Genomic DNA, 26,525 nt, shown 5'->3' with positions numbered 1-26,525 from the left:
GTCACCCAAGCTGTAGTGCAGTGGCATGATTATAGCTCACTGCAGCCTCAAACTCCTGGGCTCAAGTGATCCTCCCGCCCCAGCCTCCTGAGTAGCTGGGACTATAGGCACACACTACCATGGACAGCCGGTGCTTTACTCTTAAATATGGACAACCAAAAACTACTATGCAGCTGAAGAAGCCCCCAACATGAGAGAGACCAAGAAAAACAACTAAATAAACAAAAAATTATGCTGGAGGAAACAGATAATTGAAAGTAGAAAAAAAAAATTACAAAGGCAAAGTTTCTTTACTCAAGATGATAGTATACCAAAAAATATTTTTAAAAAATCAAGAAACAAAAAGAATTTAAGGAAATTTTTAAAATAATTGCATAAAAAAAAATTCAACACCAACTATAAAATAAAGTTAAAAACATTTCTGAGAGTGAATCAAAAAAGGGAAAGAGAGGGAAAATGAGAGGAAAAAATAAAACAACTTAAGTGGGTCTATCTAGAATGTTTAATATCTGACTAAAGCATTTCAGAAAGAGAATAAAGAAAACAAAAGGGAAAAATAAATAAAGGAAAATATAAACGCTGAAAGAGTCTACATATTGAAAGGTTCATCTAGTAAGTCACGATGAATGAAAAAAAAACTCAGATCAACATATGTTTTGCAATTTCAGAACTCCAAGGATAAATAGTCCAAAAGCTTACAGAGAAAAATAATAGGTCACACAAAAACACAGAATGGAGTCAGTTTTCTTAACAGCAGCATTAAATACTTGAAAACGATGATGCAATGCCTTCAATATTCTTAGAGAAATATATTTTCAACCTAGAATTTTATATTCAAATGTGAAAGCAGACTAAACATTTTCAAAATGCAAGAGATTGAGAAAAATCACCTCCTATGCACTCCTTGTTTGGAAATTACTTGTGGATTTCCTACAACAGAACAAGGGGATAAACAAAGAGTGACCATGGGATCTAGAAGGTAGTAGAGCAGCCAAGGATAGCCATGCAAACAGCCCAAATTGCAATAAGTGGATGCAAGTTTCTCAGAGAAAAAGTATACAGAAAATGGAGAACTCGGCCGTGCGCAGTGGCTCAGGCCTGTAATCCCAGCACTTTGGGAGGCCGAGGCGAGCGGATCACGAGGTCAGGAGATAAGACCATCCTGGCTAACATGGTGAAACTCCATCTCTGCTAAAAAAAAAATACAAAAAAATCAGCCGGGCGTGGTGGCGGGCGCCTGTGGTCCCAGCTACTCGGGAGGCTGAGGCAGGAGAATGGTGTGAACCCGGGAGGCGGAGCTTGCAGTGAGCCGAGACCGCGCCACTGCACTCCAGCCTGGGCGACAGAGCAAGACTCCGTCTCAAGAAAAAAAAAAAACAAAATGGAGAACTCATTAGAAGACCTAATTTTTCAAACTACAGTTAAAAAAAAAAAAAAAAAAAAAAAGCATTTTTTCATATTGCAGAAATACAATGCAAGAAAAAATAAAATTCATTTAGAAGCCCCTTTGTAAGTTGATTAGTCCTCCAAAGATGTCCACATCCTAATTCCTGAAACCTGTGAATGTTACCTTGTAGATGCAGGTGTGATTAAGTTAAACATCTTGAGATGGAGAGGTTATTTTGTATTAGCTGTGTGGGCCTAATAGAATCACAAGGGTCCTCATAAGGGAGAGACAGGAGTGTCAGGGACAGGAGAAGGCAATGTGACAATGGAAGCAGAGAGAGAGAGAAAGGCTGGAAGATTTTATTAGGCTACTGGCTCTGAAGAGAGGAGAGGAAGCCAAGAGCTAAACTATGCAGGTGGCATTTAGGAGCTAGGAAATTCAAGGAAACAGATTCTCCCCTAAAGCATCTAGGAAGAATGCAACCCTGCCAATACCTTCACTTCAGGACTGCTAATCTCCAAATTGTAAGAGAATAAATCTGTATTACTTAAGCTACTAAATTTGTGGTAAACTTTCACAGCAGCCACAGGAAACTAATACATCCCATGGAAAGAGACATCATGTGAAAGACAAGGTAACAGAAGCACCACACTCATGAGAAGCTAATGCCTGATGATCTGAGGTGGAACAGTTTCATGACAAAACCCTCCCCCTGCCCCCCGACCCTCCGTGGAAAAACTGTTTTCCACGAAACCAGTCCCTGGTGCCAAAAAGTTTGGGAATTGCTGGCATAAGTGACCCCAACTGGTCTAACATGGGGCAGAAGAACTGCCCAGTTAATCCAAAAAATGTAAAAATAATAATACCTGAAATTCCACTTGCAGTCAAGATAATCGGCACCAGATTTACTCTCCCACCTGAAACAACTAAAAAACTGGATAACCCACGTGATGTGAACCAATGATGGTCAGACAATGGACAACAAGGAACACAGGACAATGATCCCTAAGTGAGGAGAAGGCCTGTAATTGTCTCAGCTTACTGCCTGGAGAGTTTCCAGGTGATGATGCAGGGTGGGGAGAACGGGGGTGAGGAGTGATCCCACACTAAGCATGGGTACAGATTAGAGGCATAAAATGGGAGTGATGGGACACAGCTCTTTAGAAAGCTATCTGAAGAGATTCAAATTTGGAAATGCCCTCACCTCCCAACCCCCTCCTCAACTGAAACACATTCTATATTCATCCAGCCTTAGGATACTTTTAAGACCTGTTGGCATCAGCACTACCTGCAACTATTCTTATATCCTGCTTTCTTGTTACATTGCTCACCATATCTATCTCGTTATCTCATATGATGCCCCTTCTTTTATGCATATCCTGGCATAAATCACAGTATCTATGAGTTTAAAATAAATGTCAAAACTGTGGGGAAAAAATAAGTTATATGCAACAGGGATTTATACAAGACCAGGATCATCTTGTAAGACCAGTAGTTGGCCTGGACATGTAGTTGAGATAGCGATGAAGTGCAAATATGGCATGGTTACATAACAGACAAGCAAGGCAGAAGAGCTGTTATAGGCTACCACCTACAGGACACATATGGGAAAACAGCCTTACCTTTGCTCTATCAGACCATCCAAAGGACTGTACAGTCACATCTAATCGTTTCATTAACATTCGCCGGCGGCACTCATATTCACAGGAAAGAGCATCATTTATTCTTTCAAGTTGTTCCTTAAAAATTTGGAGACAAAAATAATAAACTTTAGATTCTTTCATTCTGCAAAGAAAAGAAATCTGAAAACTGTGCTAAGTACTTCCTACTGAGTCAAAAGATATTATACTTACTCACCATTTTCTGTTCCCATGAGACTTTACAGTAAATTATTTAAATACTAAAGCATAACCAAAAGAACATTTATGATATCCAGAAGACATTAAACATACAAATTAAATTCCACCTGTTGGCAGAGTAAACCTTATCTGTAATCAAATACAATGCAAGAAAACATAAAATTCATTTAGAAGCCCCTTTGTAAGTTGATTAGTCCTCCAAAGACTAATATGTTAATTTAAGTAAAACATTTACCTGCTAAGCACTCTGGACCAATAAGAAAAGAAAATACCAATAACTCATCTTGCTGGCTTTGAGCCTCTGTTCTTTTCAGATCACAGCTGTGCTAGCACATTGAGCATTATAAATACTCTCAACCAGGTATTTTTAAAAAGTAATTAGTAATTTAACTAAAGAAATGTTAGGAAATATTACTCCAGAAGATCAATCAATTTTAACTCTACAAAATAATATACACATACTATATATTGCAAAATAGATGTTCATTTATAAAATTAAGTCATATTTACTAATTTAATTACATGAAATTAATAACAAAAAGGGGGATTTACCGCCTGTTCTGAAGTTAAATCAATTTTCAGCAGTGGTTTTCCCACATGATTTTTCTGGACCTTTGAGAGAATATCTTTCACCTAAAAGTAAATATGAAAGACTGTGAAAAATGTATATTCCTAATTTAAAACAATCTTATGCTTGTTTAAAGTATTGCTCTGAACACTACAGAATAGTAAAGTGACATAATTAAAATATACCATCACACACCAGAATACCACTACAAAACAGAGCATCTTTTTCAAAAAAGCACATTATATTTATTCAAGCTATAGAACACATTCTTTCCCAGCATAAGAATGAACATACCCAGACAGTTAAAGAAGTACCTAGGTTCTACTATGAGAATCTGTGTCTTAGTTCCTACTTAAGATAGCACTTTCCTACTTCCTAGTACATTTTCAAAAGGTACTAAAACCTTTCACCAGCACACTGATTTTTCTCAAATAAATGCTACGTATACATTCCAGTTGTAAGTATTCTCATTCATTGTTCAGCAAGACAACATAAGGGAACAAGCCATCTATCTCAATTACGGTCATCATGTACATATTTTCATTACTTGTGCAAAGCCCCTAATTTAAATTACTTGAAACATTTTTATTTTGATAAACAAGATATTAGGCATTTACTTTTCCTTTAGCAATATCAGGGTCATTCAGTAATTTATCCTCCTAACTAAAGGATTAATTTACCTTCCTGACTGGAGAATCCATCATTAGCTAAAGAAAATATTTACAAAACCGAATGAAATATTTACAATTTTTTTCAAATCAAGGGCAGTTCAGATTTTGAGGAGCATGAAGCTTATTTAATGTTGGGGGCAATCTTTAAGGAAAGAATTCAAAATTAGCTTGGAGGCTGGAGTTGCAATGTGGAGTAACTGTAAATGGGCACAGTGGAGATTTCTTCTGAGGGTGATGGAAAAGCTCTAAATTAAAGAGTTTGGTGATGGTTGTTCAACTCTGTAAATATACGAAAATGCACTGAAATATATATATATATATATATATATATATATATATACTCAAAATGGGCAAATTTTATGGCATGATTACATTTCAAAAATGGTGTTTTAAAAAAATTAGCTTAGAAAGAACCTACGCAAATAAGAGACTCCAAAACTTCAGCTTTAGTAGCTTCACAGCAAATCTACATCTACAATGATACAATTTCTGTACTGATACATTTTTTACATATTTTAAAGAAATTATTATTTTCTTAAAATGGACCATTTCTGTAGATTCTCCAACTATTGTAAATATCTCCAATTTTAGGTTTTTTCATACATTATAAAAAGTATGAGTTGTAACTCCTCACTCCAGAGGAATTCCCAATGTATACTTGTAGTTTGTTATGTGTAATCATATTCAGCTCCATTCCTAGGATTCCAACATTACGTAATAGTTTTAATAAATCTGAAAAATCACTTGTTATAGAGTAAGTTAAGGGCACAGGCTGTGAAGGTTGACTACCTGGGTTTAAACCTCAGGTCTACCACCATTTAGAAATTCGCTTGTTTAACTTATTAAATCTTTCAGTACCTCAGTTTCCTCGCATGGTTGTCTAGGTAATACTACACAGGGGTGATGTATTACCCATAACCTTGGGTGATATGAGAATTGAGTTATTACACATAAACATTTACTCACATGGGTGATGTTAGTATTAAGTGAGTTATTACATGTAAACATTTAGAAAAGTGAATGCTATATATTTGCTGTTATTATACCACCACTATATATTTGTTGTAATTATACCACTATAATTACACATTTGAACAACTTTAAGTTAGAAAATAATACTTTCCTTCCCCAGTGATAACAAAGTGTCTTCTGGACAAATCACATGTAGAAGCAAGAAAACATGAAAACTTTTACTTTTGGTTAAAAACTGAATAGAGTAGGAAGACCTTTTAAGGAAGTATTTAGCCAAGATGGTCACAGTAACAACTGCCTTATAATTAGTATGCCAGTATTTGAACCTAGGCATTACAGACTGCTTCCAAGTAGGGAAAGGAGGTAATTGAGAATGTTGTTAATACTAAATAAAACCCATAAAAAGGAATAGCCACTTTGAGAAGCACTAGAAAATTATGATGAGCTCAGAAATCTGTCTAATTTGAAATAGTCCCAGAAAATTTAGTAAACCCCAGATCAGTCTTCATCCAGAGGAAAACAGGAAAAAATTCTGAAGAGTAACTTGTTAACTCTCTAAGAATGTTTTTGAGCTGAGATTCACAGACTTAGTCTCTGGTTTGCAAGTTCTACCAAACAAATTTTTTTTAGTATTCTGTTTTTATCTTAATGACACTATAATTCTCTTACATTCATTAAGACAAACCTTATTTTTCAGTTCATAAATTATCAATGCAAATGAGATCTTTACTGAACAAGGATTTAGTTTAAGGCACTGTGTCTAAAAATGGAGTTATGTACTTATTCTTGAAGGTTAGGCAAGAATTTTATTTTCCTTTAAAATGAATCCTGTATTACTCCCCTAGAGGACTGCATATTTAACAAATGAAACCCAGGAACTAGGCCAGAATTTGGTCTGTGAGAGTAGCATCCTCTCTAATATACGGCTTGACTGCGAACAAGAGTTGTTCACTAACTGGAAAAAAAAAAAATGCCAAAGTGCATAAGGTACATAGTTTGTAGTTGTTTTTAACTATTCCCATCAGGGTCCTAATTAATACATTCTTCCATTCATTATATAATGCATTTACTCTTACTAAACATTTATCCACCAAAAACTGTGCATGCTCACTGCTGAAGAAACCACACTGCAATTCTATTAACATCCATTTTTTTAAAAGTTTACTCTCCTTTGACTTTGTAGGATAACTCTACTTCTTTCTTCCTTTTCTCTTTCTCTTCTCTCTCTCTCTTTCTTCCTTTCTTTCTTTCTTATACTACATTACAACCCTGGTTAGGAAAGTGATCCTTTGCTAAGTGATTTCTATCATGTTAAACTCTGGCAAAGATGAAGCATTAAGATTTGATTCCTGAATATTAGCTACTGACAAATTAGGTCACAGGCCTGTTAGGTCTGAATCCAAAACTGGGTTAACACGAAGATAAACTCTTGAAATAAAATGCATGCCGCATAATTATAGGGAATAGTTTCATTTTTAATATAGCACTTACATGTTAGCATTCAGTTGAATTTGGGGGAAAATAAAACAAGATAATACCTTTGATTCCACTTGGTTTAGCATATGCGGAATGTCAGAAGTTGTTGACTTGGGTATACCAAGTGTATCAAACATAGCTTGAACTTCCTGATAAATGTCACTATTTTTATCTAATTGAGAATTTTTATGTTTCTTGTTCTGTAGTATCTGTGAAGCTTGAAGTTCTGTACTTAAAAATACTAGAATAAAGAGAAAATAAATAATGTTAATACATGCATAAGAATCTCTTAAAATATTTCACTGAAATTCATTCACTTAAAACAAGTATCAATTAATACCAATAATGCCAACTTACAAAGATCCAAAGAATACCAATAGCTGTAGAACACTGTAAACTTATAAATGAAATGATTCCCTAGTCCATAGCGTTACTTTCTTTTTTTTTAATGAAATGAGAAAAAACAACTAAAGCTATATAAAATAGACACCCTATTAAAATGCATTTACACTGTACTTTAAATGGTTGATTCTTTTCACACTGGAGGAGCCCTAGTAGCTCCTACTGGAGTTAAGCAGGCAAAGATCCAGGCCCCACAAAACAGCAGCTTAACTTTCATCTACTTTACCTATAGAGGTTTAACCTAAGACTTAGTTTGAAACAGATGAATGGGTACAGAAAAAAGGGCACTAGAAGCGAAAAACTAAAATGAATTTATTTAATACTACCAGGAAAAAGAGAAATGGTTTATTTTATTCTCTTTGATTTCACACTAGCTGGTTTCAGTTCCATTTTAATTAACATATTAAATGATCTAGATTGCTATTTCAATAAGTACATGTTTACCAAGGACCTGTTCTGAGCCAGGAACGGTGTGAACAATGGGGATGCCAAGTCAAGGAAGATATGATGCCTACCCTCAAAGAGTATAAAATCTAGTAGTTGAGACCCACCACCAAATCAATAATTTAAGAACAGGTAAGAATGTGTAAGACTCTGGTAAATTATTCTGTCTCATATGTATAGAGCACACAGGTCAGGGGAGAACATATAGCTCTAACTTTAACTGATCTATACGCACATAGAGCAATTTGAGTCAGGATAGAACACCCCAAACTGTTTACAAGTCCCTTTACTTTCACCGTTTCATCTAATCCTTTCAACAGCCATATTTAAGAAAATTACTCAAAAATCTTAAATGGTTATAGTCTTGTTTTAAAGAGACTCTTCACTACAGTAGCTAAGACTTTGTTTTTGGCTGGGCATGGTGGCTCACACCTATAATCCCAGCACTCAGATCACCTGAGGTTAGGAGTTCAAAACGAGCCTGGCCAACATGGTAAAATCCCGACTCTACTAAAAGTACAAAAATTAGCCAAGCGTGGTGGCACACACCTATAGGCCCAGCTACTACAGAGGCTGAGGCAGGAGAATTGCTGGAACCCAGAGGTGAAGGCTGCACTGAGCCAAGATCTTGCTATTGCACTCCAGCCTGGGTGACAGAGCAGATTCCGTCTAAAAATAAATAAATAAATAAAAATTCTTTGTTCTTATTTGTTTAGTTAAAATTAGACATAAACGCCACAATTTAATATAGCAGTTTTAACTTCAGCTGAACAGAAAATACACCTGAAAAACAATTTAAAAGTACAGGTGCCAGGGTCCCATTCTCTGAGATTCTGAACAGTAGATCCAGAAGCAGGAGTTGGGCATCTGTGTGTGGTTTGTTTTAGACCCAGTGTGATTGTCAAGGACAGGCAAGATTGATAGTCACTGGCTTAAAGACTTTTCCACGCAGTCTACACATGACAGTTTAAAGAGTCAAATACCAAAATATTAAGATCAATTATTAAACTTTAAGACCAATATTAAACTTTCTTTTTTTTTTTTTTTTTTTGAGACGGAGTCTCGCTCTGTCGCCCAGGCTGGAGTGCAGTGGCGCGATCTCGGCTCACTGCAAGCTCCGCCTCCCGGGTTCACGCCATTCTCCTGCCTCAGCGTTCTTTATGAGGACTATACTAAGGTCCTTTTGACTTAAAAACTTCAATAAGACCAGGTGTGGTGGTCAGGCCTGTAATCCCAGTATTTTGGGAGGCTAAGGTGGGAGGACAGCTTGGGCGCAGGAGTTTAAGACCCACCTGGGCAACACAGACCCCATCTTTACAAAAGATTTTTTAAAAATTAGCTAGGCATGGTGGTGTATGCCTGTAGTCCCAGCCATGCAGGCTGAGGGAAGAGGATTGCTTAAGCTCCAGAGTTTGCAGGGGACCAGTGAGCTACAATCACACCATTGCACTCCAGCCTGGGCGACACAGTGAGACCCCACCTTATAATAAAAACTTGATTAAAACAGATTATCAGTTTTTCAAAAATTTATATTTTAGACAGAACTTTGGCTGAAGTCTATTGTTGCTGTATAGAAACATGCATTCCCTATATAAGAGTACAGACAAGAGTCTAGCATTTACGATGCTAATCCATGCAGATAGTAAGCAGTGTAGGGAAAAGTAAGCCTTCTTCCTTTTGCTGAACCTTAGATTCCCCCTCCCCAGAGGCAATCACCATTAATTTCTTGGGTACCCTTTTAGGCATGTGTGTGTATAGGTATTCAAGATACACATTAGCCATCTACGTGCTTTTCTTTTATATAAACAAGAACATGCTATACATGTTCTGTGTGTGTGTGTGTGTATATATATATATATATATATTTTTTTTTTTTTTTTTTTTTTTTTTTTTTTTGAGACGGAGTCTCACGCTGTTGCCCAGGCTCGAGTGCAGTGGCGCGATCTCGGCTCACTGCAAGCTCCGCCTCCCGGGTTCATGCCATACTCCTGCCTCAGCCTCCCAAGTAGCTGGGACTACAGGCGCCCACCACCACGCCCGGCTAATTTTTTTTTTGTATTTTTAGTAGAGACGGGGTTTCACCGTGCTAGCCAGGATGGTCTCGATCTCCTGACCTCGTGATCTGCCTGCCTCGGCCTCCCAAAGTGCTGGGATTACAGGCGTGAGCCACTGCGCTCGGCCATGTTCTGTATATTTATTTTGTATTTACCAACATATCTTAGAGATCATTCCATATCAGCACATTTGATTTATCTGCATTCTTCCTGTTACCTATCTAGTGACATCACTGCATTAATGTACCATTTCTATTTATCTATATTTATGGACACTCAGGTTTCTGGTCTTTTTGCTACTACAATGTCACAATGAACATGGTTTTCTTTTACCTTTGTACACTTGGGGAAATAGATATATATTCATAGACAAAGAATTGCCAAGTCAAAAGAATTGCCAAGTCCAAAGGCCTAGTGATTTTTAATGTGACACTGAAAATGTGTCCTCCTAAGAGGCTGTACAAGCTATTCTCCCACCACAGTCTAACGTCTGTAGTATACGAAAAGGCTTACTCCCGCAAACTTCTATTATGATTTTTTGAGTGAAAAATGGTATCCTGTCATAAGTGATATTGTGCATCTTGTCATGCTTAGAAGCAGTTAAAAAAATTTTTCTGTAGAATGCATGTTCATGTCTTATGTATTTTACATATTTTCTCAGTGAATTTTTATCTTTTTTGTCTTGATTTATAAAAGCTCTTTACATGGTACAGAATTTGGCCCTTTTTATTTTATACATGTTGCAAACACTTTCAAAAAGAACACAAAGAAGCTTATTATATCAATATGATTAAAAGAGTTGAACTGAAGAAAGAATAGATGCTGGTAAGACTGTGAACTGGTATAACCTTTCTGGAGCAAAATATGGCAATATACATCTAGACCAGAGACTATTTTAAATGTTCATAATCTTTGTCTAAGTAAGCAAAAATATAAACAAGGAAATCATTTCAAAATAGAAAAAAATCCAAATACCTCCAAATTTGAAATCTATTACACATAACGTTATGTCAATAGCAGAGCCAATTTATTTTTTCAAAAAAAAGTGATAGGGAAATAAAGAGATAAACAATATATCAAATGAAGAGGAGAAAAAAAGCTGTAACAGGATCTTTATCTTATTTAAGAGTGAGTGAGAGTGTGAGAGTATGTGTGTATGTACACAGAAGACAAAGACACAATATTCTCTCTAAGGAGTGAAATTATAAATGCTTTTATGGTTTATGTATTTTCTAAGATTTCTATAAGCATGTAATTTTTGAACATATAAAATTTACCATTTTAATCATTTTTATGTATACAGTTCTATGACATCACCATCCATCTTCAAAACGTTTTCATCTTCCCCACTGAAACTCTGTACCCATTAAACACTAACTCCTCATCACCGCCCTCCTGAGCATGTTATTTTTATAATCAGAAAAAATGATATACTTCTCTTAAATCTCTTCTTTATTCCTACTTGTACCAGAAACCTGTATCACTACAACTGCTAAGCTTCTTAGCAGCTAAGGAAAAAAGGGAACCACGATGGATTACAGAATTCTCATTGACTGATATTAAGGATATGCAAGTTCCTCTAGTCGGTGCTTCTTAGGTTCCTTTCTGTTCCAAAATACCTAAGAGTTACTGTGATCTCCCATTAACAGTGGTTCATTAAATCAATGACTCGCACCAAATTGGAGGAAGATGGAGAACGGTGTATTGGGATGGAGAGAGAGGGCATGTAATTTTTATCCCCACTCAACACATACAAGGTAATTTCAATGCCAATACTTTTAACACCACTAAACACACACACACACACACACACACACACACACACACACACACACACACACAACATTTCATCTCCAATGAAACAAACTTTATTAAAACACTAGCACCTAGGAGGAATATGTCACATGTAATCTTTTTATAAATGGTATAATCTGAAAGAGAAATCTTCAATAATAAAAGGTATTAGATTAGTCAATGTTTGTAGAACTTTAAAAACATTATAAAATTAACCTAAAGTAAAAAAATGATGAAAGAACCCAATACAAAAATGGACCTACTATTTATGGCAATTATTTGAATACAGTATGATCTATATTCCAAATCCCTCCCTGATGAAACTGGTCACATATAAGTGTCCTAAAGGCACAAATTTTATCTTTTTTTTAAAAAAAAAAAAGCAAACAAACAACCCTCATATATCTCTAGTATCCAGAGCAGTTCCTGGTACAAGAGTAAGTGATCAACAATTTTTTTTTTAACAAATTATCATCCAGTGCCTAGTTTCAGAGAGCTTTAAGATTAAATAGGACCTTGGAGATCATCAACTTTAGCCACATAGTCAGGAATAATAATAACAGACAGAATGAGATAAAGAAAAAATTACTAAAGTACTATATAAATCACAAACACAGGACATTCTACATTGGCCAAATAAATCCCAAGTGTTAGAAGGTATACTGGTAAAATTCATACTATATTATGTAAACATTTCTGAGATAGCTTTGTATTTTAAGTAAAATATTAAAACCTTTTTAATATACAAAATGTCTAATGCTTCATTAATAAATCTTGACTTGAAAATAATAAAAACCATATCAAACACATGCATTTAAATGTTCAACATAACTTACATAGAAGTTTCAAACAGTCCTCCTTCTTTTTTAAACGATCTTTAATATCTCCTGATATGAGTACAGAATATGGACATGCCATTTCTTTTAAAAAGCCACTTATCTCAAGCTGGAAGCTCTCTAGATCATCTCTTCCTTTAAAAAAGAAAAATTATAAAACATTTACTGAGCATTTACCATATAATCCAATGCTATAAAATCTACTCGTTTATTTCCATTTTACATTCAATTCTAAATTTTCACATTAAATCCTTAAATGTGTGATCACGAAGCTTATGTTAACAACTGAAATAGTAAAAGCATTATTATGGCTATAATTATTAATTCACTTCAGAGCAAATGATCCACTTCTACTGTATTTCTATATATTCAGAAAAATAAATGCAACCATTTAACCCTCAGTGCCTATCTTTATTTCATAATGTAATTACGTGGGTGGTCGTATTATATGTTTAGCATTCAACTTATTTTACTTTGCGTCAAGTGAACTGTTAGATCTGGCAAGGAAAAAACAACTGAAAAGTAAGGATAAGCTGGGTGCGGTAGCCCATATCTGCAGTTTCAACTACTCAGGAGGTTGGGGTGAGAGAATTGCTTGAGCCCAGGAGTTCAAGTGCAGTCTGGGCAACATAACAAGACCCCATCTCTTAAGAAAAAAAGGGATACCTTTCAAAGAAAAAGCTACTTTTGTGAATGCACAATTTTTAATTTTTCTTTTTATTATACTATTAATATCCGAAATTCCACCAAAGACCCACAGGACTCCAGTTACTAAGATGGTGATGAACTAAAGAAGCTTTACGAGCTAGTACAGACGTTTTTAATAGAGGTATTCCTATACCTCTGTTAAATCCATATCCTGAGCTACAAGCTTCGGAACACAAATTAGGAATTACATATATATATATAGTATTTTAAGCCTTAATTCAACATGAGCACCATTCAAAAATTAAACTTTTAAATAATCAAATTCAGACCCTACTTTTTCTAAAAAACTGTACTAAGGTTTAGACAGCAGATATCAGAGTTGTCAGGAAGAGAAAAAAATAGCAGATAAACAGGAATTGCTTATAGTTTTATAGCAAATTTAAGTATCAATTTTGGATTAATATAAAATTTAATCCAAACATGTTTACTACCACATACTGAAATTCTTTGGAATACGTGATTTTTCTTTGTACAATGGGCACATTATTGATAAAACTATAAGCCATAAGTTATCAGTTTATTTTACTATTAAACAGAAAAGTACATAAAACATAATGGCAATACCAGCAGACGTGATACTTTCTTCCAAGTTGCATAATGATTTTATTTGAGAGCCTAACCAAATACAGAGCTCTGAAAATTCAGGTGAAGATAATCCACCCTCTGCTGCCTTCGTAAGGGCTTGCTCTTCTAACAATGGTCCTTTATACCTAGAAAGGAAGAAATACCAGTTAAAAACTAAATAAGCCAATCAAACAAAAAAGCTTTCAATACTCTGTGTCAAGGTCTGCTGCTTGTTTTAGTAAATAAAATGTTATTGGAACACAGCCATTAAATGTATTAATCCACAAATTAGCTATGGCTGTTTCCACACTACAATGGAAGAGCTAAGTAGTTGTAACTGAAAATGACCACTACATGGCCTTTTAAAGAAATGGTTTGCTGATTCCTGCTCTATATAATTAACATTTAGCTTTTTTCCTACATTTTAACATTCCACAGTAAAATTATCTACCAATTTTAAGATAAATTCCACAGATATCACAAAGTCAAATACAGCATAAAGTCTAATAACCTTACATTAATTACAATAAAAGTGTGGTGGAAAAAAGCACAGATACAAATTACAAATTTAAAAAAGCTAAAGTTGAAAAGAACCTATTAGATCATTTTAATCTAAACCTTTTATTTTATATTATTTTATTTATTTACTTATTTGTTTATTTTTGAGACAGGGTCTCACTCTGTCACCCTGGCAGGAGTGTAGTGGCACAATCTGAGCTCACTGCAATCTCTGCCTTCTGGGTTCAAGGGATTCTCATGCCTCAGCCACCAGAGTAGCTAGGATTATGGGCACCCGCCACCACACACAGCTAATGTTTGTATTTTTAGTAGAAAGGAGGTTTAGCCATGTTGGCCAGGCTCTCCTGAGCTCAAGCAATCCACCCACCTCAGCCTCCCAAAGTGCTGGGATTACAGGTGTGAACCACCGTGACTGGCCTCATTTATTTATAATTTTACACTTTTAAACATTTCTGCAAGTTGTATTTCACAAGAATCTTAAATTTTCAAAACACTTTATATACTATCTTAACTAAATTAGATGATCAGTTTTCTACTTTTATGGTTCTTTTTGTAACTGAACTTTTGTTAACATTATAACCTCATAGATAATATATTTGATGTGTTTTCATCCATTACAGTTATTATTCTTTTGATATTCAAATTCTTCTATGTCTGATTTGTAGTAGCCCATTTACATAGGCCAATGGAGCCCTTTGTCTTGTCCCCCGTACTCTCTGAATACTTTCCTTGCTTTCTACAACATCATCTTCCTGCCTTAGACTTGGAATCAGGCATTTCTCCAAGGAGCCCCGATTCTTTTAATGGTATTTAGAGTACATAATCTGGTACCAAAGGTTGGGCACTGTTTCTATGCCTTTTTCAGAGAAACTATATTAGGAGTTCATATTGCTATTTCCAACTGGCATTTAGAATTGTAGGGGTTTTACTTATTTTGTTTTACATTTTTATCTTCTCTTACAATAACAAATCTTGTTTTAATTAACATTTACAAATTCCTAATATATATTAAAATAGGTATAAATTACATATGGCTTCAGAATAGGAAATCTAGCTTACTACCAACAATAAAATTACAGTTTAATTTTTTTATATTTACAATGTATTCCTGTAAGGATATAGAGAAAAACCATTCCCATGTGATTAAACCACCTACTTGATACATCAATAGACATCTGTTTTGTTCAGCTTTTAATTTATAGGGATTTGTTTCTTTTTATTGCATTTTTGTCTTATAATTATGTAAAACATTAATGCGGTTTCAAAGCCTAACTTAAAAAACAAAGTACTTCAGAAAAATCTAGTTTGCAATTTTAATCTTGTATCCTCTACTCTGTTCCCTCCCTCCCCTCCAGGTGACCATATTTATTAGTTTGGGATTGTCCTTCCATCATGTTTTTCAACATAAATATATGCATTTTTGTCTCCTCTTTCAGATAAAAGGTAGCCTACTATATACTGTTCTAGTCCTTGCTTTAAACACATACATGCTCACACACACATACATTTACATTAGTAGAGATCAGTATTTAGAGATATTATTCAACCCTTTTTTACAGTTATATACTACCCCACTGTCTGGATGCACCATATTTTATTTAATCAGCATCTACTAAAGGACACTTGGACTGTTTCCAGTGTTTTATTAATATAGTTCAGCAAATTTTTGTCAGTTTATATCTAGGATAGATTCCTAGAGGTGAGGCTGTTGGGTCAAAGGGTAAACAGATACATAACTTTGCTAGATACTATGAAATTCTCCTGTAGAGGGGTTGTACCATCAAGGCATCAGAGTACCCATTCCCTCATCATTCACCAAAGTTGTCAAACTTTTGGGGTTTTGACCATCTGGTAACAGTATAGTTTTATCTACATTTCTCTTATGAGCAAGACATAGGGCATCTTTGCATATGTTTAAAGGCCACTTGCATTTCTTTTTCTTTGAATTCTCTGGTTATATCAGATGAAGGGTGAGTACAGGTATTTTCAAATCCTCATTTTGTAGGTAAAGAAACTAAGACTTCATGACATTAGGAAACCTGCCTTTATGTAGCAGGCCAGGCACAGTGCTAGGCATGCATACATATATATGTTTCATTTAATCTTTACAGCAATGCTTTAAGTTAGCATTATCCTAATTGTGTAGAATCAGAAGATGGCACTAGCATTTAAATCCACGTTTAACCCAAATGCTCCATCGTTAACATAGGTCTTGTTAGACCTCTATCTACAACTATAAGGAAACTAAGGAAAAAACCTGGTCCAGCTGATACAGCCAAGTAAAGGCAGAGCTGAGACTAGAACATTATTTCTGCACCCCCAGCTCAAGGCTGGTTCTTCTATGACTCAGCCTTCCTCCATGTCTTACAATGCCTCTCAATGAGATTTCATAGTAAACATCTTAGATCCTCTTACTTGCTTTCATTTCTGCAATAAAGCAATACTCATAAACTCTTGAAAGAATTTAACTAATTCATATTGGTGTAAGTTTTTTTTTTTAACTGAAATGTCAATAATAAAAACCAACAAAAACTGGTCAAATCACAAAAAATTCTGAATTTGGAAAAAAGATCTAATCTTTTAACGCCTTAGCTCATCAGGTGAAGTAAAAATAAAAAGAGGAAAAAATAAATGCATTTAACATACCTGAACATCTAATTAACAATCAAAATCACAATAGTGGCTAACATTTATAAAGTGCTAACTGTATGTTGGGTCAGCACTAAATGATTTATATAAATTCATTTAATTGCCACAATACCCTATAAGGTAGATACGATTATTAGCTTCATTTTACAGATGAGGAAGCTCAGGACGATACAGGTAAATAATTCGTACGGGATGGCCATGATCATAGCGAACAATCGTCCCAGAACCGAGCCACACAACCTCTCTGTACAGCCCCGCACTCTTAGCCCCTATTGTTCTGTCACCATCCAGAAATGTCTTATGCAACAGAAGTGTCTCAAAATATTCTGCTAGATAACTGAGTAAGAATATGAAAGCACTTTTCTGGCTAGAACAGTGCTTCTTAAACTTTTATGTGCATAGGAATCTCCTGAGGGTCTTATTAAAATAAAGATTCTAATTCAGTAGAGCCGGAATGAAGTCTGGGATTCTGCATTTCTACTCCCCAGGTGGTGATGATGCTGCTAGTCCACAGACCTCTCTTAAGCAGCATAGCACTTATTTTTTTACTTTCATTTAAAAAAAAATCTCTCAATATTTATCATTACTCCTTCTCCTCTTGCAGTACATGAGAAATTAGAGCATGCATTTAAGAGTCTATTTATGCTACATTTAGCAACTGTTTAGTGCTTACCACATTTATTTCATACTTGCTTTGATTTCCAACGCCATTCTGCATTTATGGAGAATAACCAAGCTCCTAGTTTGTTCTATATATTCTTAGTTAATCATCAAAGTGCTACTGTTACTCCAAACACTGAGAACATCTCCCCTAGGCCTAGGGCCTCCCGCAAAGCCTCATACCCTGGAAGCATAGTTGCTGGTCGGACATTACTTCAAGCAGGGTGATCCAAATCTTCAGTCCATTAGGGCTGCTGGTAACTCTCCTGAACAACACAACCAGGGCCTAATTTACTTTCTATTTTCATCAGCCAAGAGACAAAATAGAAGACCCTTTCTTTTCCCATCATTTACCCAACCTATTGTCTTTGCCTCTCATCCAACTCTCCACCTCTCTCTGCTTCCCAAAAAATGTCCACTATTTTCCATCCACAGCACGGCATATATTTTGCTATACTGTCCATCTCTTCTCAGAAAGATTATCCCTCTCGTTTTCACTCTGGATTCTCCATTTTGGACCCAAACTTAGAAGCCCAGAGCTGCTGCTAGGAGACTGGAGCCAGGGTACCCAGGGGAGCCCATCCCCAGGCACCCACCCTTGGTACAGGCCACCTTGCTTCCTGGCCCAGGGAGGAAAGGAGAAGGGGTATGTGAACAGCTGTGGGAGTTGGAGTCTCAAGAGTTGCAGCAAGCCCAAGCCCAGGCCCCCCTGCCTAGCCTAGACCGTGGGCTCACTGGTTCTTCCACCCAGCCAGCCCACACCTGCAGAATTAGATGGAGCACAGTTCCATCATCACCCAGGGGCAGGTGGAAGACGCCCTGGTGCTCACCAAACAAGGCCTGGTCTCCAAGTCCTCCTTAAGAAGCCTCGTGGATATAACATCTCCAAGGCCCTTTTCTGCTATTTTCACACCCAGCATGGCCAGTCAAGCTCTTCCACTGAGCTCGTGCATATAAGGAGGAAGTCAACACCACTGCTAAGTCAGATCTGCTCCAGTGTCTCCAGTACCAGTTTTATCAGATCCCAGGGACATGCCTGCTCCAAGGTGACAGAGGAAGATCAAAGGAGGATCTGTGTGGTCACTGACCTGGATGAAACTTTTGTGCATCTTTAAGCCCAGCAACAATGCTAGCTTCACAGTGCCTACAGAGATTGAGGAGACCACTCAAGCAGGTATATGTGCTCAAGAGGCCTCGCGCAAAAAGACAAATGAAAGAACTCTTTGAATGTGTTCTCTTCACTGCCAACCTGGCCAAGTATGCTGACCTGTGACAGATCTGCTGGACCAGTGTGGGTGTTCCGAGCTCACCTATTCCATGAGTCCTGTGGTTCCACCAGGGCTGCTAAGTCAGGAACGTCAGCCTCCTGGGGAGGAACCTGAGGAAAACCCTCATCCTGGACAACCTGTCTGCTTCTTACATCTTCCACCCAGAGAATGCAGTGTCTGTGCAGTCCTGGTTTGATGACATGGCAGATACTGAGTTGCTGAACCTGATCCCAGTCTTTGAGGAGCAGAGCAGAGGACGTCTACACCAGCCTCGGGTAGGTGCAGCCTCTTAGCCTTCCCTGCTTCCAAGCAGTGGTCATCCTAGTAGGGGTCTTTCCTACACTGTGCCTTTACGGTCACCTGACAGAGTGGAAGCTGGAGCACCTCACCACATGGGCCTGGAAATAGTGAGAAGTGATTGTAAAGAGCTTTAGGACAGCTTAGATGTCAAGTAGGCAAACGCCAGACCAACAATACCCAGAGCTGCCTGCTCCCGAGTTGTTGGGTTCCCAAGATGTGTGTGTGAGTGTATGTTCTGCCATGAACTGTGGCCCCAGGATATAGTGCTTCAGTAGGGGAGAAGCTGAGTCTTGGTCTTTCAAGTCATCTCCTCTCCCGTCACCCTAAGAGCCACTGAACTCTACAGGGATGAAGACTATTGAACACTCCATTGCCAAACCATGGCCTTTCCTCAGTGTTATCAGGCCTATGCCAAGGAAAAGGGAAGGTTATGCCTTTGGGTGCTCCAGGTACACACCTTTCCAAAATCTTTCTCTAGCCAGCTGCTGCAGACAAAAATAAGACATTTCTGGGAAGATGAGGACTTGTTTCCAGGCCAGTACCCCAGCGGCCATCAGGTCTTGTGGCCCAAAAGCTACACTTGCCTCCAGGCAAGTGCCTGGCATGGGCCCTTTCTGTGTCTCCCCAAGGTTGGGTACTGAGCTCCCTTCCTCACCATCTAGCCATAGTCTGGAACCTATGGGGAAGGAGGTTCTCTTCCCACCCTGGAAGAGAACAGATTACTAATTTCTGTTCTTTTGACTCTGTTTGAAAATTCTCTTTCTTAAAAAAAAAAAAAAAACCTAAGATTATTATTCCTACCATCTCTAGCTTTAGTTATTTTTATTTTTGCAAATTCCTAAAGATCAGATAGTAGGGGTTTTGGCCTCCTTACTTACCAAAATAGCATCATTATCACTGCTCTCCCATTATCTTATAAATATCTCCTGTTCTCCTGAGGCACAGGCCACGCAGATCTACCACCCATTCACTTGTGGTTTTCATCTATTACCTCTTGGACACTCCCCAACATCCTCTTTGCTCAGTTTTCCTCTCCACCTCTGTTCTTGCCATTATACTGAGTTTCTTTAAAGTCTGTATGTATACCCTATCTTACACCCTGAGCTCTCAGTTTCAACCTGCACGTGTCACTCAGCCCCCTCTTGCACCCTTGACATTACCCAGAACTACTCTACATCCAAAATCACTCATCCAAACATGTGGCTCCCTGACCACAACCTCTTACTTACCCTTCCAGCTTGCTTCTTTGACCACTCACCTACAACTATTCTTTGATATCATCATTACCTCCATTCATTGATCCCTCTGCATTCTCCATATTTACCAACTTTCTCCTATCTTCACATTCTTCTGTATCCAATTTAGATTCTAAGGTGTATCATTTCATTTTGGTGCTCAATACCAAATGAAGATATTAATCTGGTGGGGCCTGGTGGCTCACACCTGTAATCCCAACACTTTGGGAAACCAAGGCAGGAGATCATTTGAGGCCAGGAGTTCAAGACTAGCCCGAGCATCATAACAAGACCCGGTGTCTAAAAATCTTTTTTAAAATAAAGAGAAATGAATCTTTGAATTTTAATATCCAATCAATTACTAAGTCCAGTAATGTAGTTCTTTCCATATCCACTGCCACTAAGCAACCATCATTTCTTTCCCAGACTATTAACTAAATTCTCCAATCCATTTTCCACCTTGCTGACAGATGTAACTTTCAAACTAGACATCTAATCACTCCCTTTTTATTTACAATTCTTCAATCGCATCCCACTGCTGTTACGATCAAGAATAAAATCCACAACACAGCCTAAAAGGGGCTGCATGCCCCAATTTTCACCTAACTCTTTAATCCAATTTCCCACCACTCTGCCCCTCACACTCTACCTTCTAACCACATTAGCCTCCTTCCAGTTCTTCCAATACAGCAAGCTCCTTCCCACTTCACAGTCTTCACATTTTCTTCTCACTGTAAGGATATCTTTGTTCCCCTTTTTCATCTATCCAACCTCAACTAGTTAACTTCTATTCACCCTTCCCATTTCAACTCAAATGTCACTTCCTCAGGAATCTATCACTAACCTCTAAGACTTCTTAGATCCTCCTGTTATATCACCCTGTTCTTTCCCTTTGACACATTTATTATAGTTTATAATTATTTTTGTGATCATGTCTGTTTCTCCACTAGATTGTAAACTCCACAGGGGCAGGAACCAAGTCTTTTTTGCTCACCACTGACTCCTCAGAATGAGGTCCAATATACAGTTGTGTTCAATAAATATTTAAAGGAAATTTCTCTCCACAGTAGTGTTTCTCAACCAAGGCTGTGAATCTTTTTAAAAATATGTAGGTCTGTACTGTACCTCTTGAAGATTATGATTCGGTCAGTCTACGTTATATACCAGACTGGAACAGTTTTCATAAGTTCCACATGATTCTGATGTACTTCCAGTGGAGATCTACTATTCCACAAAATCAGAGACTATCAGAACTGAAAGAGACTTCTAAAATCATCTGCTCCAGTCCTCTCTTCACAGATGAGAAAACTTACCGACTCCTAGCCTATCCTGTTTTCACCTGTATCACTAAATTGTCCTTTCACATAGATTTTTCCCTTCAAATGCCTCCCATTAATTTATTTTACATGACAAACTGAAGTACCTTCCCTGATATCCTAAATACCTTACAACAGAAAATGCATTATTCACCATCTACACGGATATTTGAAAACACAGCGTTGCATTACAACACATATTGTAAATAACTACTTTTTTCACATCTTATGATCATAGGAGAATTCAAACTTCAAAATTTTGCCCTCATGGTTATTCCAGGAAAAACTAATTTTGGAGTGTGTAAACTGTTTTACTTTCCATGTTGAATAATCTGAAACTATTTTCCTTGATAAAAATCAAGATTATAGCAATGAACTTTCCAAAACACTTATAATAGGAACAATAAGTTCAAGAAGTGAAGAAAGAAGAAAAGCACTGCCTTTTCCTTTTTCATAAACCATTTATGAGATCCCAGTATTCTTACCTGAAGTACTTGGGAGCTCAAACTCTTTGGTGCCTAAATAATTCTACTAAGTATTTTCAGTTCTTGTTTTGGTTCCTTCTTAACCAAGTTAAGGGAGAACTTCCAAGCGACCTCACAGAAGTAAAAATGCCCCCTAAATAACCAATGGCACTGTTCTTTCATTGGACAAATATGTATTCACGATCTACTAACTGCAAGACTCCGTAACACTGGATCACTGCAAAGTACATATTATCAGGGTCCAGCTAAAGAAACAGTTGATAGAGGGGCAAATGCAGTTTTAGGGAAGATAAAGTGGGGTGTGGGATTGGTTCAAGCTTCATAACAACACTGCAAAGGCACAGCTTCCCCTATCAAGAAACAGCAGCACGTAGCAGGGCAAACAAATGTGCAGATGGCTCCAAGCTCTTTATTTAATGTGCACCGTATGACTCAACTATCTGGTCCTATGCTTACCGTTGTGGGCTCTCTTCTCTAAGCTGTTCTTCATTCATTTACTCATTCATTCGACCAACTATTTACTGTAAGAACTCCGTTCTAGTGTGTGGCTGGGAATACATCGGTGAATAAAATATGCAAAGCATCAGTTTTCCAGGAGCTGACTTGGGGAGGAGGAGGAATTAAATGAGAGAGAAGGAGAGTTCAAGAGACAAATGAATGGGCAGGACATGATAATTTGGGATGGGGACAACAGCTGTGTGGGAAAAAACAGGACGAGGTTGAGGGGGAGATTACTAACCACCACACTTGTTAAGTATTAACATTACTCTCACCTCCATCCTAAGAGTTCTCACAGCACCTACCACACTGCATTGCAGCCTGCAGTAGCCTGCGCGACTACGTAAGCCACGAGTAATCTGAAAACTATCTTTTTCCCTTGCCTAGAGGAAATTTACAAACGTAAATGCGTGTAAATGCACATACAAGCTAATATACACGTTGACGAAGAGACGAAATGGTTGCAAGAATGAACTCGCAATGAACTACAACACTTTCTCCGGTCAAAGTAGAAGCCATTCGCTTCAGAGCCCCAAGTAAGCCACAAGTTGTACACTGTAGGAGACAACAGTCCTCAACAGCAGCTCAGGTTCCAGCACCTCCCTCCGGGCGCCACAACTACGTCAACACAAATATCACAAATATCGCGGGCGCGGGCTCGCCCAGAAAACCGGTGCCAGAAGGGCCGCTCCGCGCCACCCCGCGGATTCCTGCAACAGAGTTCCGAGGCAAGAAGTTTGAAAGAGGGGGCCACGAACCCCAGCTCTCCGGCCCTGCTCCACCCCCTAAATAGATTTCTCTCCCGCCTCCCGCTTAACTCCGTCGGCGCCGGAGGGATCGAGGCAGGGAAGGAGGCCTGCACAGGGCCGCCCAGGCCCACAGAGGCCCAGGGGAAGTAGGTTATGCAGCCAGGCCAAGGAGAGGTTGCGTTTTCAGGAAAAAGGCGTCTCCAAAAGCACTCACCCCAGCGCCTCCAGTGTGTCCAGCACGTCTCCCTCCATCGTTGGTTCGGGACCCGGCTCCGGCCCTCTCATGTTCCTTTGGCCCAGAGCTGTTCGGCGCTCTAAGTAACCCGCCGGAAACTAGCGTCACCGCGCCAAGGTTCCGGTCCGGGTCTCGCCGGTAACTGCCTAAGAGCACAGCTGAAGAAGGGCGCAAAGGTTCCCAGCCCGGAGGCGATGGACACTTGACAGTGCCTAAAACCGCTGTGTGTAACGATAATAATTTTTTAAAAGAATAGTAGAAATAATAGTAATAAAGAGGTCTCTGGGTTGGGTCTTTTCTGTGTGTTCAAATAAATTTTAGCAAACATCGTGGTATCGAGTTGATCTCAACCTATCCGATTCCAGACCTTCTTTTAAGTAACAGAAATCTGAAATGAAATTATAATTATCTTCAGCTAAAATTAGTAATATCACATGCCTACACACATAATTTTTAAATCAATATACACGACGATGCTTCAACTTTAAGGAAACAAGGAAGGTACGTAATTTATAACAAAGTAGTATTTTTCTCCTAATGAAATGCAGAAGACCAATGAAGGGATCAGATGCTTGCATCTATCTATGTGGAAACCCCTCAAATGCATATTCAGATGATGCGCTTCATTGCTGACAAAGTATCAGTTGTATAAGCAACAAATAGCAGAGTAAGGTAGCTGATGTGGTTTTCCAAATTTGTGGCTAACTCTCCACAAAGTTCCAAACAAACAAAACATAATATACCCTCTGTGTACTATCCATGGAGAATTCAATCTCTATCTAAAGGATTTAAAATATATATTTTAGGGTTCATATGTAAAAGGTACTAAGAGTATAAGGTTAGATCATTATTAGCAGGCATGTCACCTACATGAATATTCCAGCAGAACTGTTGAAAATCCTTCAAGAAGTATAACTATTGATCCCTTGTATGGACCTGTTCCTTGCATTGCAGACTACATAGCATTGGTAGCCCCAGTCCAATAAAAACCAATAATGCTCTCACCTTCCTAGTCAGAGTTACAAACAAAAAGCATACCCATAAATTTGTAAAACACTCAAAGGTAAGCTGTAGTAGTCCACTCTCACATTGCTATAAACATATACCTGAGACTGAGTAATTTATAAAGAAAAGGGGTTTAATTGGCACTTGGTTCCACAGGCTGTACACGAAGCACGATGCTGGCATCTGCTCCACTCCTGGGGAGGCCTCAGGAAATGGACAGTTGTGGCAGAAGGGGAAGGGGGATTGCAGCTATCACATGGCCGGAGTAGGAGGAAGAGAGAGGGTGCAGGGAGGTGCCACACACTTTTTTTTTTTTGATCTGTCAATTTTACTAGTCTTTGCAGACTCAGATTTTGCCTTAATTTTCTCTATTGCATTTTCTTCCTATTTCATTGGTGACTACTCTTTATTATTTTTATTTCCCTGCTTCTTTGGATTTAATTTGTTTTTCAGCTTCTTGAGATAGATACTTAAGTAATTTTTAATCTTTTTCATTTCTAATAGTCACACCTAATGCTATATATTTTCCTCTAAGAATGAGTCCTCATATGTTGAATCCTGCATGAGTTGATATGTTGTGTTTTTATTATCACTCAGTTCAAAACTCTCTAATATCCATTATAATTTCTAGTTTGATGCCTGGTTATTTAGAAGTGTATTGCTTAAATTCCAATCAATTAGTTAAGGGATATTTTTAGTTTTATTTTTGATTTCTTAATTCCTTTTTTTGGTTACAATCTCATACTCAGGGAATTAATTCCTATTTTAATTCCACTTTAGTCAGAGAACATGCTCTTTATGATTTCAATTTTTAATTTGGTGAGACTTACTTTAGGATCCACTGTAGGGTTAAGTTTTACAAATTACATGTGCCCTTGAAAAATGCATATTCTGAAGTTTTGGGAGGGGTAGAGATCTATGTGTATCAATTAGGTCAAATTTATTAATTATGTTTTCCAACTCTTATTGACTTGGAATATTTTATGCCTACTGATTTTTTTTTTGACTGCTTGTTATATTAGTTAATGTGATTGTGGCTTTGTCTATTTCTCCTTTAAGTTGTTGGCTTTTAAAGTTTATATATTTTGAGGCTGGTTATTAAGCAAATAAACATTTAGGATTCTTATGGTTTTCTGCTGTCATGACCTTTTTATCATTATGAAATGTCCCTATTTATCTCTCTGTAATATTATAATGCTTCTTGTGTTAATAGCTATTTTTTCTGATATTAATATTGCTACCCAGCTATCTTTTGGTTTGATATTTTATCTTCCATTTTTGCCTTCTTTTAGATTTAATAAGTATTTTTCATTATTCCATTTCTCCCTTTTCTTAGTTGTTAGTTATATACTATTTCATGATTTCTTTAGTGGTTACCTAAATGATGACAATATGCAACCTTGATTTGCCACCATTAATTCGTTGTTTTACCACTGCCTGGACAATGGAAGAATATTATAGTTTTTAAACTCTCTTTGTCAGCACCTCACCCCCCGAATTATCCCTATAGTTTACATTTAAGAAGTCATTACTATTACTGTTTTGAATAGTCAATATTTATGTAGTTTCACTTACATATTTACCATTTCCAGTGGCACTCTTCATTATTTTTTGCACTATTGGGATTTTATCTGGCATCATTTTTTTTAATCTGAAGAACCCTCTTTAATATTTCTTTTGACATGGGTCTGCTGGAAACAATTTATATTAGTTTTGTTTATCTGAAAACATCTTTATTTTGCCTTCATTTCTTAAGGATATTTCCACTGTGTAAAATTCTGGATTTGTGATTATTTAAAGCATATGAAAGATGTTATTCCATTATTTTCTTGCTTCCATTGCTTCTTTTGAGAAGTCAGCTTATATTATGT

The 26,525-nt window shown here is 37.4% G+C and overlaps 1 protein-coding gene and 1 pseudogene across 1 annotated transcript in view; one reads left to right on the top strand and one right to left on the bottom strand.

The window, feature by feature from the left end:
* The window catches only part of FAM98B (family with sequence similarity 98 member B), a 34,918-nt gene extending 11,184 nt beyond the window's left edge, over window positions 1-23,734 (bottom strand). The window contains exons 1-6 of the mRNA XM_045395274.3: window positions 23,629-23,734; window positions 13,736-13,881; window positions 12,464-12,598; window positions 6,996-7,174; window positions 3,799-3,879; window positions 3,010-3,126 (exon numbers count right to left, since the gene is read on the bottom strand). Of these exons, the coding sequence (XP_045251209.2) occupies window positions 3,010-3,126; window positions 3,799-3,879; window positions 6,996-7,174; window positions 12,464-12,598; window positions 13,736-13,881; window positions 23,629-23,699 (729 nt within the window). The 5' untranslated portion in view covers window positions 23,700-23,734. The remainder of the gene's footprint in view (window positions 1-3,009; window positions 3,127-3,798; window positions 3,880-6,995; window positions 7,175-12,463; window positions 12,599-13,735; window positions 13,882-23,628) is intronic.
* LOC123574418 (carboxy-terminal domain RNA polymerase II polypeptide A small phosphatase 2-like) lies at window positions 18,338-23,458 on the top strand (annotated as a pseudogene).
* Window positions 23,735-26,525: the final 2,791 nt, after the last annotated feature.

This window comes from Macaca fascicularis, chromosome 7 (genome assembly GCF_037993035.2).
Source record: "Macaca fascicularis isolate 582-1 chromosome 7, T2T-MFA8v1.1".
NCBI classification, from domain to species: Eukaryota; Metazoa; Chordata; class Mammalia; order Primates; family Cercopithecidae; genus Macaca; species Macaca fascicularis.
This window is presented reverse-complemented; position numbering and strand designations above follow the sequence as displayed.